This window comes from Emydura macquarii, unplaced genomic scaffold (genome assembly GCF_026122565.2).
Source record: "Emydura macquarii macquarii isolate MOO-44397 ecotype Brisbane River unplaced genomic scaffold, CSIRO-AGI_Emac_v2 contig_3080, whole genome shotgun sequence".
In the NCBI taxonomy this organism is placed as follows: Eukaryota; Metazoa; Chordata; order Testudines; family Chelidae; genus Emydura; species Emydura macquarii.
Window position 1 is genome coordinate 5144115 of NW_027133217.1, and position 12541 is coordinate 5156655.

A 12541-nucleotide genomic window follows, 5' to 3' on the forward strand; every position below is an offset into this window, starting at 1 on the left:
GGGTCCCAGCCCAGTGCACTGATATGATGATTGCTGATTATTATTTATTGATACTACTAGAGTGTCTTGGCGCCCCAATATTGGGCCAGGAGTCCGTTACTCCTCAAGTCAGTTTTTTCATTTCCCTTGGATATATTGATTCCTTTTGTTTTGTGTGTTAGAAAAAATTCTCTAGGGAAGGTAAGGGGCTGGCACAGGTACTAGAGAGAGAGTGCTAAATAAAACATCCACATTGAGTAATTGTTCTTAGCATGTGAAAGATCTCCAGGTTCTTGACTTTATTAGAGGAATCATATCTATGATTAATATTGAGCTGTTATGAAGTGATTTAGGCACATTTGAGACTAGGACTTAGATGCTTTTGATTATTTTAACCACTATCTTTTCCAGTGTGAATTATTTCCCCACATTTACTCCATGAGTGAAGCAGACTTTCTTCACCAGTCAGTCGTCTTTATCTTGCTGCAGTTATCCACATCAGCATGAGGAGGCAGTAGACAGCCACATTGCCTTGTCTTTTGCTGCGGTTGGAATGACAAAATACTTATTTTCTAGTGAAAATATTGTTAAAAACCTATATATATGTAAAAAGAAAATAACAAGCAGTTCATACTCTAGAGCTGTTTCAGAGAACACTGGATTATACAGGAGAGCAGTTTTGTCAAAGTGCTTTCTTTTTATTGGATGAATAATGTAGAAGAATTTCATGCAGATAGCTGAATACTGAATGTTTTGTTCTCTGACATGTTTTCATCTGTAAATCAAGCAAGCTGGAGGTGATTTAATCAATCATTTTATCTGGGAAAAAAACACATGAAATTATGTAAATTATGTAACTTTTTTGGATGAATATACTTTACATTTAGAAAGTCAAAAAATTTCTATTGCGACTTTCTTCTGGACAGAAAATTGCCTTTTCAGGAAAAACCAAAGGGTTTTTGTGTGTGTGAAATTGTCATTTTGGTTGAAATTTTTCACTTTTCAAAATGAGGGGAAAAAATTGTACTGAAGTGGGGAAAAATACTTTCCCTCATTCCTTTACGTTTTCTCCTTTTTCTGGTGGAAAAAAAAGTTAGTCAAAGACAATTCCCTGCCCCCCCCCCCTCCCCAGCACACACACACACACACACACACACACACACACACACACACACACACACACACACTGAACTATTTTATTTAAATTATTTTGAGATTTTTTCCATTGAAATGATAAACAAAAAAGTTCAGGGAAAATGTGGAATAAAATTAAAAATGTTCATTTCTTTCAGTTTTTTTCATGAAATGTACTATCTTTTTTCAACCAACTCTGTTTGACTTTATTTTAAATGTAGAGAAGCCACCAGTCAGAAAACACTAGCAAAGGCTGTTTCACCCTGTGCTGTCAATGATATGTGGAATCTCAGATGTTCTTAAACAGGAGGCATTTATGAAAGAGAACAGCTACTAGTAGAGACACAGGCAATCAGACTTCCACTTCACTTGAGCTTCAGCTTTGTCTCTCTTGTTTACCAGGGGCCACGCCCTTTCTGCAACTCTACACACCACAGACAGGCTGAATAACATTCCTAGTGGTTGAATAACATACTGCAAGTAACCGTATCTTATCTAAAATGATAGCACTTCCCAGCATACATCTCAATGTGATTTATAGATGTTAATTGGCTGGGTTGCAAGATCCCATTGACATAGGGAAGTAGTATTATCCCCATTTTGAGGATGAGGAAACTAGAGCCCAGTCCAACGCCCGGTGAAGTCAAGTGACTTGCCCAGTGTTATCCAAGAAGTCTATTAAAAATACACAAATAAAGTCCAGACGCTCTGAACTCCTGTCCTGACATTAAGCACATGATCAGTCTACATGTTAAAATAAGACAGCTTCACATATGTAAGAATCAACATAGGAAAGATTTTTTTCTTTGGTACTCTTAATTTTCAGTTGAATTCCAAATATTTAGTTACTGGTAGTTGTCTTTCTCCCCAGGGAATTTAATGCTGATGAAAGGTGCTAGGAGTAAGTTGAATGAAGTCCTCTAATCAGCCAGAGAAATGTCACAGCAGAGAGTGAATCAATACGAGTCTGATGACCTCCATTTTGGCAAAGGCCAGGAAATCCAGAGTTAGAAGTACAAGTCTTTACAGCTTGAGCAGAAGAGCCATGCTCACATGGATCACAGGCAGAGAGGAGCACGTAACACTCACTGACCAGTGGCTTTCACTAGCTTCCCCCCCACAGCACCACATCTGGGCCTCAGTCATGACCTAGAGGATCTAACTCCAGAAATGAGAGGATAATACCATCTCTGTAGCACAGTCTATCCTTGGTCTCTACCATGACTCTGCTAGCTGTGGGGGAAAGATGATTTTGTGCTTAAGGCATACGACTGGAACTCTGGAGATGTAGATCCTATGCCCAGTTTTACTCCAGAATTCCTTGGCCAAATCCTTCTGTGCCTTATCTGCACAATACAGGGGTGTTGTGAGGCTAAATCCATGAATGTAGGGTCAAAATTAGAAGAGCCAAGGCCTAAAACAAGAGTAAACTAACTAGGGACGTGAAGGGTAACAAGACAACATTTTACAAATGCAGTGGAAGCAAGAGGTAGGCCAAGGACAGGGTGGGGACATTACTCAGTGAGGAGGGAAAGAGAATAACATGAAACGCAGCAATGGCTGAAATGTTCAATGCATTTTTTGTTTCCGTTTTCATCGAAAAGGTTAGTTGCGATTAGATGACAAACATAGTGAACATCAGTGTAAACGGGGCAGAATCTGAGGCTAAAATAGGGAAAGAACCAGTTAAGGATTACTTAGACAAGCTAGATGTCTTCAATTTGGCAGAGCCTGACAAGATACATCCTGGAATACTTAAGGACCTGGTTGATGAGATCTCTCAGTCATTAGGGATGATCTTTGAGAACTCGTGGAGGACGGGAGAGATCCCAGAGGACTGGAAAAGGGCAGATATGGTACCTATATATACAAAGGAGAATAAAGACTATCCAGGGAATTACAGACCAGTCATCTTAACTTTGGCACCCAGAAAGATAATGCAGCAAATATTCAAACAATCAATTTATAAGCACCTAGAAGATAATAAGGTGATAAGTAACTGTCAGCATGGATTTATCACGAACAAATCATGTCAAACCAACCGAATATCCTTCTTTGACAGGGTAACAATCCTTGTGAATGGGGGGAAGCCATAGATGCGATATATCTCCACTTTAGTAAGGCTTTTGATACTGTCTCGCGTGGCCTTTTCATACGCAAACTAGGGAAACAAAGCTTAGACCAGGGGTTCTCAACCTTTTTCTTTCAGAGGCACCAAGAACTTGCTATAAACATTCCCGGGGCGAGCAGGTGGGGGTCTGGACATCAGCTGCCCACAGGGATGTCGGGTGGTAGGCTCAGGACTTCTGCCCCACTATCTGGAGTGTGGGGGGCTATGGGCTTCAACCCCATGGGGCAGAGGGGGGCTAGGAGCTCTGGGCTTCAGCTGCTGGATGGGGGGGCTTGGGGCTTCTGCCCCACGGGGCGTCCAGGATTGAGGCTCCAAGCTACCAGCTTTAGTCCTGTGGGGTGGGAGGGACTCGAGGCTTTAGCCCTGTGGGGCACCCGGACTTGTGGCTCAGGGTTTCAGCCCCGCAGCTCTGGGCTTTAGCCCTGAAGGAGCAGCAGGGCTCCAGCCTTCAGCCCTGTGCCTCCCAGCTTTAGCCCCTCTGGGGGCGTCCGTGATCCAAGTTTCAGTCTCCTGGCCCCACGGGGAACCCCTGAAACTGGCTTGCGCACAGGGGGCTGCGGACCCTCGGTTGAGAACCACTGGCTTAGACAAACCTACTGTAAGGTGGGTGCACAGCTAGTTGGGAAACCGTACTCAGAGAGAAGTTATCCATGGCTCATTGTTAAGTTGGAAGGGCATATCGAGTGGGGTCCTGCAGAGAGCTGTTCTGCATCCGGTTCTATTCAATATCTTCATCGATGCTTTGGATAATGGCATAGAGAGCACACACATAAAGATTACAGACAGTACCAAGCGGGGAGGCATTGCAAATGCTCAGGAGACGGGATTAGAATTCAAAATGACTTGACAAACTAAAGAGATGGTCTGAAATAAATAGGATGAAATGCAATAAGGACAAACGCAAAGTGCTCCATTCAGGAAGGAACAATCAGTTGCACACACGTAAAATGGGAAATGACTGCCTAGGACGGATACTGCAGGAAAGGATCTGGGGATTACAGCGGCTCACAAACGAAATGTGACTGCAATATATGAATTGCAATATTGTTGCAAAAAAAAGCACACATCATTCTGGGATGTATCACCACCCTGGGAGCACGCACCAGAAAAAAATAGGGGGTGTTCAGCGCACACTGGGGCTGGCCTGGCCTTTAAACTGGAGCAAGAGAGGTTTAGGCTGGACAGAAGGAAAAACTTCGTAACTGTCAGGGTAGTTAAGCACTGGAACAAATTACCTAGCGAGGTTGTGGAATCTCCATCACTGGAGGTTTTAAGAACGGATTAGAAATACACCTGTCAGGGATGATCTAGATAATACCTAGTCCTGCCTGAGTGCAGGACACTGGACTAGATGACCTTTTGAGGTCCCTTCTAATCCTTTGTTTCTTTGATTCCAATGTTTGTAACATACACAGATGTTACAGTGCTGGGAGGGCCGCTTAAGTAAATAGACAAATTAGTCACGGTCAGGGCACCTGTGATGTGGATGTGGTGCCAGGGACTTAGTTAAAGTCCAGGGCTACTTATCAAAAAAGTGCCTGTCCAGCTTAATGCTGGTAGAACGTAATTAATATAATTTGGTTAAAATTGCAGTAAAATATGTCGCATTTGGACTTTCCTGAATGCTAGTGAACAGATGACTGTAATGCTCATGTGCTGATTTCTGCATTTCTCATGTTAAGAGTAATATTTGTACACTTGTGTTACATAACTCTCACTTGGCTGGGTCAGACTTCATGATGAGACATAAGAACATAAGAATGACCATACTGGGTCAGATGAATGGTCCGTCTAACTTAGTATGCTATCATCTGACAGAGGCTTACAGACACGCAGAGCATAGGGTTGTGTCCAAGGCCATTTTGGCTAATAGCCATTGACGGACCTATTCTCCATGCTTAAGTAATCATTAATCATTGCTGAGTCTCACCCACAGAAATGGCTACAGACTTTAGGAGAGAGAGAGTGGTCAATTAATACCAATTACCATTGGCCATCGAGCCGTCATGATAGATAGGTAGCAGCTTCGGTTTCAGAGCACACTGCAAAACCACATTCATCCTTCCAGCTTTCAAAGCCCACTGCACACCAGCAATGGTCCCTACACACTAGATATGGAGCAGGTGTCTCATTAAGGTAACACCCAGAGGGCCCAATCAGGGCCTCATTGTGCTAGGTGCTGTACACACATGTAACAAAATGGCAGGCCCCACCCCAAGCAGCTTATGACTGAAGTCAGAGGTCCCCAAAGTGTGGGGCCAGATCCCATGGTGGTTCAGAGGAATGTTCGGGGGAGCGTGGCAGGGCCCAGGCCAGCCCCCATGAGGGGTGCGGAGGGGGCACCCCATAACCTTGCTCTGCTCCTGGCCTCAGCCTCCCTCCACTCCCTGGGTCCGCTTCCAGCCCCCCTTCTGCCCCCAGCCCCACCCCCCAGCTGCAGCCCCTGACTCCTGGCCCAGTCATTGCCCTGGCCTCACCCACAGCTACAGCTCTGTCCCCGACAGCGGCCTTGCTTCCGGCCCGTTGCAAGGAGAGATTAGATGGAAAACACCGTAGAGTCCTGTGGGTTTTTACAGAGAGACGCTCCCAAGTGTAAGGGATGGCTCTGGAGAAATCACAACGTACCAACCGTGCAGGGAGAGGTCAGAACCCCCTACTGAATCCTCAGCCTCTCTTTCTGCAGCACCTCGTCCATGGGAGCTGCGACTGCAGTGGGGGGATGAGGCTGGTTGAGGCTCCTGGGTACATGAGGCAAGCGGTGGGTGTAATTTAAAGAAAAGGGGTAGTCTGCTTCCTTTTGCACCCTGGGGATCAGTGCTTTTCTTTGTCCAGCCCCACGCCCACATTCCTTTAGGTGTAAGTCACACTTGTTTTGCAGAGCCACAAAATGACAAACCAGAGCAAGTCGCAAATCAGAGCGAGGTACACTACTTGGCCATTTGCTGCACTTGCACCCCTCGGGCGTAACTTACACCACTGCTGAATTTGGACCCATGACATCTAGGAGACCGGCCTCCACTTACTCCAAGCTGAACTGGGTCCCTGCTATTTAAACCTAGCTTTGTAATTCCTAAAAAAGAAATGACACTCTCATGGATTTAGCACCAACGTTATTCTGGGCTTTTCAATGGATTCCACATTGTGCCTTCCTTTGTAACATTGAAACAGCCGATTCCAAACCAGAAGGATAATTACAACATTCCAATTCAGCTGCATCTTCCAGCTCGTATCAAGCCAAGTTACTTTGAATATATCCAAATACATGGGATGCATAATGAATACAGAAAGGTCAAAATGAAAGTCACAGGAAGCTATTGCTAATGGGAGGGGCTTTCTTACAAGGGGAATATTGTATCCTCCCCTGCTTTGCACGTGTAAAGAAAACCAGGGTGGGAAACGAGATTTGTGCAATATACTATAAATCAGCTTGGGATCCTTGTAACACGCTGGCCAAGTGTGACTTTGTCCCCCTCTAGTGGCTGGAGTATTAATATGCTACTGCTTGCAATGTAATGAAGCTGGTCTCAAGAACAGGAAAACACAACCTTTGGAAGAGAGGGAGATGCAACAAGAAGAGGCTGGCTTGCAAAATCACCACCTAGGAGCTGCAGTTGCTTGACTTTGACAGATTTCAAGGGCCATCCCAGAAAGGCATGCTGGGGGGAAAAAACAATTCCTGCAAAATGGCATTCCTGCATTGGGACAAGGTAGTCACAGAGGCCGATGCTCTTGTGGAAAAAGTCTTCTGTGTGCTGCACAGCGTTCCCGTATCACATGCACACATAAAACCGACCCTTACGAGGTGCTGACCCCTCCTGCTCTGCTCACAGCAGCTGGGAGCACTTAGCACCTTGCAGGAAAAAAGCCCTTGTGGAGAGTCAGCTGTGCACTCATGTGCAGCGGGTCGTGACATATGGAATCACTGTCCTTTTCAAACAGAAGACATCGATCACCCTAAACAGCTGTCCGTTGCACATACCAGGTCACAAGCAACGTGGACTTAAAGTTGCATGCACTCAGGAGTGCCTAGGCTTCTTGTGCCCTGCAAGAACATGTGAGTTTAATGCCCAGCTCACAACACAGACATGCCAGCTTCACTCTGCCCCTTTGGATCCCTGACCGTAGGAGTTCCTCTTGGAGATCACAGCGCCCTAAGCGTCCCTTAACTTCTGCCAACCAGGAGCAAGTGACCCCTAGCTCAGCAGAGCTGCACAGGGTACCGGTGTCCCATGGAGTGAACGAGTGGGCATGCTAATTTGGAGTTGCGCTGCGCACAGAGAGAATGGTAGGTGCGGTTAGGGAGATGGAAGATAATGCTACATCCCAGTGGGGGCAGAGCTGAGGTTGTGTGGCTTAAACCCATCACATCTCACTCCAATGCATCAAGACATACAAGTGCAGACTTCATTTTTGTTATTTTTGAGGATGGAAAATTGATTTTTCAACTCAACTATAGACCTGGGCAAAATGTTCTGGACTAATAATTCGTTCAATGAAAAATGCTGTTTTGGTCATCCCAAAATTTGATGTGAATAGTTTTGTCCATTCACAAAGTGGAGAAGAAGATGGGGCAGCTGTCCCCTCACCTAACCGTTTGTAGCCAAGGCACTCACCTGGGATGTGGGAGACCCACATCTGAATCCCCGCTCTGGAAAATGCCTGAAATGGACTTTTTTCAATTCACCAAAAATTCCAAAAAAATTCAGATTCACTTTGATCTGATTCAGAGGGGTAGCCGTGTTAGTCTGTATACAGCAAAAACAACGAGAGTTCTGTAGCACTTTAAAGACTAACACATTTAATTTCTGCAGGCATAAGCTTTCGTGGGCTGTAATTAAATGTGTTAGTCTTTAAAGTGCTACAGAACTCTCGTTGTTTTTACTTTGACCTGAACAATTTTTCCCTCTAAAAACTGCCCTTGAACCAAAAAAATCAATTATTCGACCTGCTCTAGACTATCTAAGGTTCTTATCTGACCCCTATTACTGTAGTAACTGAGAGCCTTACAATCTTTAATGTATTTATCCTCACAACACCCTTGTAAGGCAGGGCAGTGCTATTATCCCCATTGTACAGATGGGAAACTGAGGCACAGAAAAACCAAGGGCCAGATTTTTAAAGGTATTTAGGCATCTAAAGATGTACATAGGCACTTGGTGGGGTTATCACTGTTTTCATTAATGTCTTGGATAACATAGTAAAGAGTACACTTATAACATTTATGGATGACCCACACTGCAGGCACTTTTGATGGTGGGACTAGAATTCAAAACAACCTTGACAAATTGGGAAATTACCAACAAGATGAAACTCAATCAGGACAAGTGCAAAGCATTTCACTCAGGAAGGAAAAAATCAACAACAAAAATGGGGAATAACTGGCTAGATGGCAGCGGCGGTGAAAAGGATCTGAGGGTTATACTGGATCACAAACTGAATACGAGTCAAGAACATGATGCAGGTGCTGAAAAGGCTAATATTGTGGGGTGTGCTAACAGGACCGATGAATGTAAAACATGGGAGGTAATTGTCAGTAATACTCGGCCCGGGTGAGGCCTCAGTTGGAGTACTGTGTCCAATTCTGGGCCCTGCACTTTAGGAAAGATGTGCACAAATTGAAGAGAGTCCAGTAGAAAGCAACCAAAAAGATCAAAGGTTTAGAAAGCCTGGCCTATGAGGAAAGGTTCAGAAAAACTGGGCATGTTTAGTCTTGAGAAAAGAAGGCTGAGGGAGGAATTACTAACAGTCCTCATATATGTCAAGGGCTGTTATAAAGAGGACTGGGCAATTGTTCTCCATGTCTATTGAAGGTAGGGCAAGTAGTAATGGGTTTAATTGGCAACAAGGAAGATTGAGGTTAAAATCAGGAACACTTTTTAACTCTAAGGGTAGTTAAACTCTGGAAGAGGCTTCCAAGAGAGGCTGTGGAATCCCCGTAAACGAAGGTTTTAAGAACAGGTTGGACAAATCCCTTTCAGGGATGGTCTAGGTTTACTCCGTCCTGCCTCAGTGCAGAAGATTGGACTTGATGATCTCTCAAGGTCCCTTCCAGCCTTACATTTCTAGGACCCTGCAAGATGATGTGTGTGACAGGATCCTTACACCTGTGCAAAGCCCATGGCCTTCAGCAGGACTTAACATAGGTACGGGGTGTACTCGTGCAAATCCATTTGCAGGATTGAGCCCCGAGTCATTAAAAATATGAGCTATACCCAAATCAGAGACCTTCTGGTAAACTGAAATGTATTCAGTGTACCAGCAATTCTGGCTTTACAACACTACAGGCTAGAGCTGGGCAGAAGAGTTCCAAAAGAAAAAACAAAAAGGTTTTGGCTGAAATTTGACCTCTGTCAAATAATGGAATTTTTTTGGTTCCGTAAAACCTTTTCATGTTTGTTTTTCATTTTCTGTTATTCAAAAAAATTTCTAAGGAAAATTGAGCTTGTCTGGTTGTTTTGTGACAGACAGAACCACATTATTTTTCATGATGCGACTGTGTAGTTTTTGATTGTTCATGTGGTGGTTTGTTTTTTTCTAAATCGGAACATTGTGTTTTCAAATGATTGAGGTTACAAAACAGAACCGTTCTGTTTTTGTAATGGAGTTCTGCAGAAAACTGGGTGAGTGAAAACCAGGTTGATACAAAACACAACAGGATAGACAATGCTTTTTAATTTGCCAAAACATCCATAGAAATTACGCCCCCCCCCCCCCGGTCCATTTTTCACATTAGAGACCTCATCAGAATCTCGCTATTCAGCATAAAAACTATTCACATGCCATAGCAATAGATGTTCATAGTAGATGTTCATAGGCTCTCAGAAGTGGTTTAACTATTGCCATTTGAAGTCAGTGGCTCTCTGAGTACTTCTGAAGAGCCTATGCTACAAGTCCTCACCCTTAAAACTGCCCTTTAGTGCAGAACAACCAGATCATTCTGATACCCAAACACATGTTGGGTAGCACCTTACTCCATAAATAGTCCCATTAAAGTCAATGAGATGATTTACAGAGTTAAGCCTAGTTCCTCAAAGGTGTTTAGGCTGTATCAAGAGGAGTTGGGCATGTAAATACCTTTGAGGATCTGGGCCTTAGCTGCTATCCAACATGAGTAAAGGGATCAGAATGTGGCCTGATAAAAGAGAAGGACCCGATCATCTGGGAATGAGAAACATCTGCAGCTTTGTGGGCCTCAAACGTCTCAGATACACACACACTGGCCATTGCAGTGTACTGCACCTTCGAAAACTAACAGCCAGCAGCATGTGGTGGTAAACGATTCCATCCTTGAGAGAAAAAGTTTTCACATCCATCAGCAAGGTTTTCTATATAATGTGACCAGCAGAAGAATGGGCCAAATGTTCCCCCTATTTTATTTGTGGTTTTCCACCTGACTTGTGGCTCTGAAGGTCATTCCTGGTTTTTCATAAGTAGCAATTTGTTTCTCTTTTCTTTCTCTCTTTCCTTCCTAGGCTATGGATGATGAACTAAACACTGTGGTCAAAATTGTACATTCAGTCTTGCAAAAACCAGAGGCGAGCAAAACTGGAGCTGCACCGGATTGGCTTAGACGTTTGCAGACGTAAGAAGGCCTTGGGAAGCCTCCAGTGACCATGTGGGAATTTACCACTCGCCATTATGGAGTTCAAACTCATTTATCATCATAATACCCACAAGACGTCCACTGGAATGAACGATGCCACAGACTACGAAATCTGTGTGTGATCACTGCAGGCTGAAAGGAGCTTCAAATCTGGAAAAGGGCCTTCTTGTTCACTGTCTGTCACAGTTGATCGTGTAGGAAATCAGTCTGGGTCTAGAGCATCACGGTTTCATTCCCTGCAGTTACTGTGTGGTCTCTAGCCCATGACGCAGGGGGTGGGTTTGCTGCAAGAGGAAGAATGGTCCTGTGGCCTGGGTAATGGATTGGGACCAAGGAGAAATGGTTCTATTTCTGTGGGACACTTCCTATTTGGGTTTGATTCCCACCTCTGTCACGGATTTCCCATATGCCCTGGGGCAAGTCACTTCATGCCTCTGAGCCTCAGCTCCCTATGGGCTCACTGGGGATAATGGTGCTTCACACCCCTGGGAGCTGAGTCCAATAAGTTATCCTGGTTTGTGAGGTAGTCTAGTGAGTGGAGCCAATGAAAAGCCTGCTCAGAAGGAAACAATTCCTTACGTAGGACAGGACGTGGAAGGGGCATAACTGAACAATGCGGACAGGCAGAAATACTGAGCACCAGTTCATTCTCTAAGCATGAACTACCCTTTGCACTGAACGAGGCAGGGATCCTATAGAATAATTCACCAGACCTGTATATAAAAAGACTATCCTAAATGATATATACAAGAAGGTGACCTTTAATATTTACCACACTGTGACTTAAGAATGCAATCTTAATGTTTCAAATGTCATTTTTCACATGGAAAATATATGGATTTGTGCAGCCTGGGCTCAGTCCCACCCTTCCTGAAAAATCAATGGAACTCATTCCTCAGGTCTCAGCAGTCATTGGATCCAGTTCTGTTTCCCAGTTTATAAGTGTCGGTATTGATGGGGATTCAGACTAATCCAGGTATTCAGTGTCCCTTCTTGCTGGGTGGAGAAGGGTTATAAAATTGTTTTGTAACATGGCAATCAGCTACTTCAGCCAAGTGCCAGCTCTCATGTTCCTAAAGGAGTCTCCTGGAAAGATGCGGACTGAGAAGTCACAGTTCAGGGCAACTGCACCTAGAGTCCCCCACTGTGACAGAGCAAGGGTCTAAGTTCCCAGTTCCTCAGCTGTCACCTCTCTTGGACGTCTCTTCTTCTCCAGGCCGGATGTGATGTCCCACGTCCAGGAGTCTCCAGACAGCTGCTGCATCCTGGCCTCCACCCAAGGTCCTCTGGTAGGCCGAGGAGCTACTATTGACTATAACTCAGCCAAGGCACCATCCACAGAGCCCTGATTGGTCCCACCACAGTACTGAAGCCAGAAGGTGGCACAGGAAGTTTGTCCAAGCAACAAGGTGGTTTCCTGCTGTGGCTGCATTGGACCCTGCTTGTGCCTGCCTCCCGCCCCCAACCCTGCTCCTGATTCTTGCTCTACTCCGGGGTCCTGCCTCACCCCTGCCTTTGCTTCTGCTCCCATGGTGCTCGATCCTCACCTCTCCTCCACCTCCTCTCCTTACGCCTCATCTCCAATCACCAGTGACCAGTCCTGGCTCCGTCCACGGCCTCCGACTTCTGACCCTGACTCTGGCTTGACTCTTGGCTGTGGCATTTGATATCTGACCTCAGCTCTGACCCTCAGC

General features: G+C 44.9%; 1 protein-coding gene across 4 annotated transcripts in view; it reads right to left on the minus strand.

Annotated features, from left to right (window-relative positions):
- Nucleotides 1–226: 226 nt before the first annotated feature.
- The window catches only part of SNAP47 (synaptosome associated protein 47), a 55737-nt gene continuing 43422 nt past the window's right edge, over nt 227–12541 (minus strand). For 3 of the 4 annotated variants that reach the window (XM_067530439.1, XM_067530440.1, XM_067530436.1), the window contains one exon: nt 227–798. Coding sequence is in view for 2 of the 4 variants with exons in the window: in XM_067530440.1 (XP_067386541.1) it covers nt 790–798 (9 nt within the window). In the remaining 2 variants the exon portion in view is untranslated. The remainder of the gene's footprint in view (nt 799–12541) is intronic. The other variant, XM_067530438.1, reaches the window with a different exon arrangement.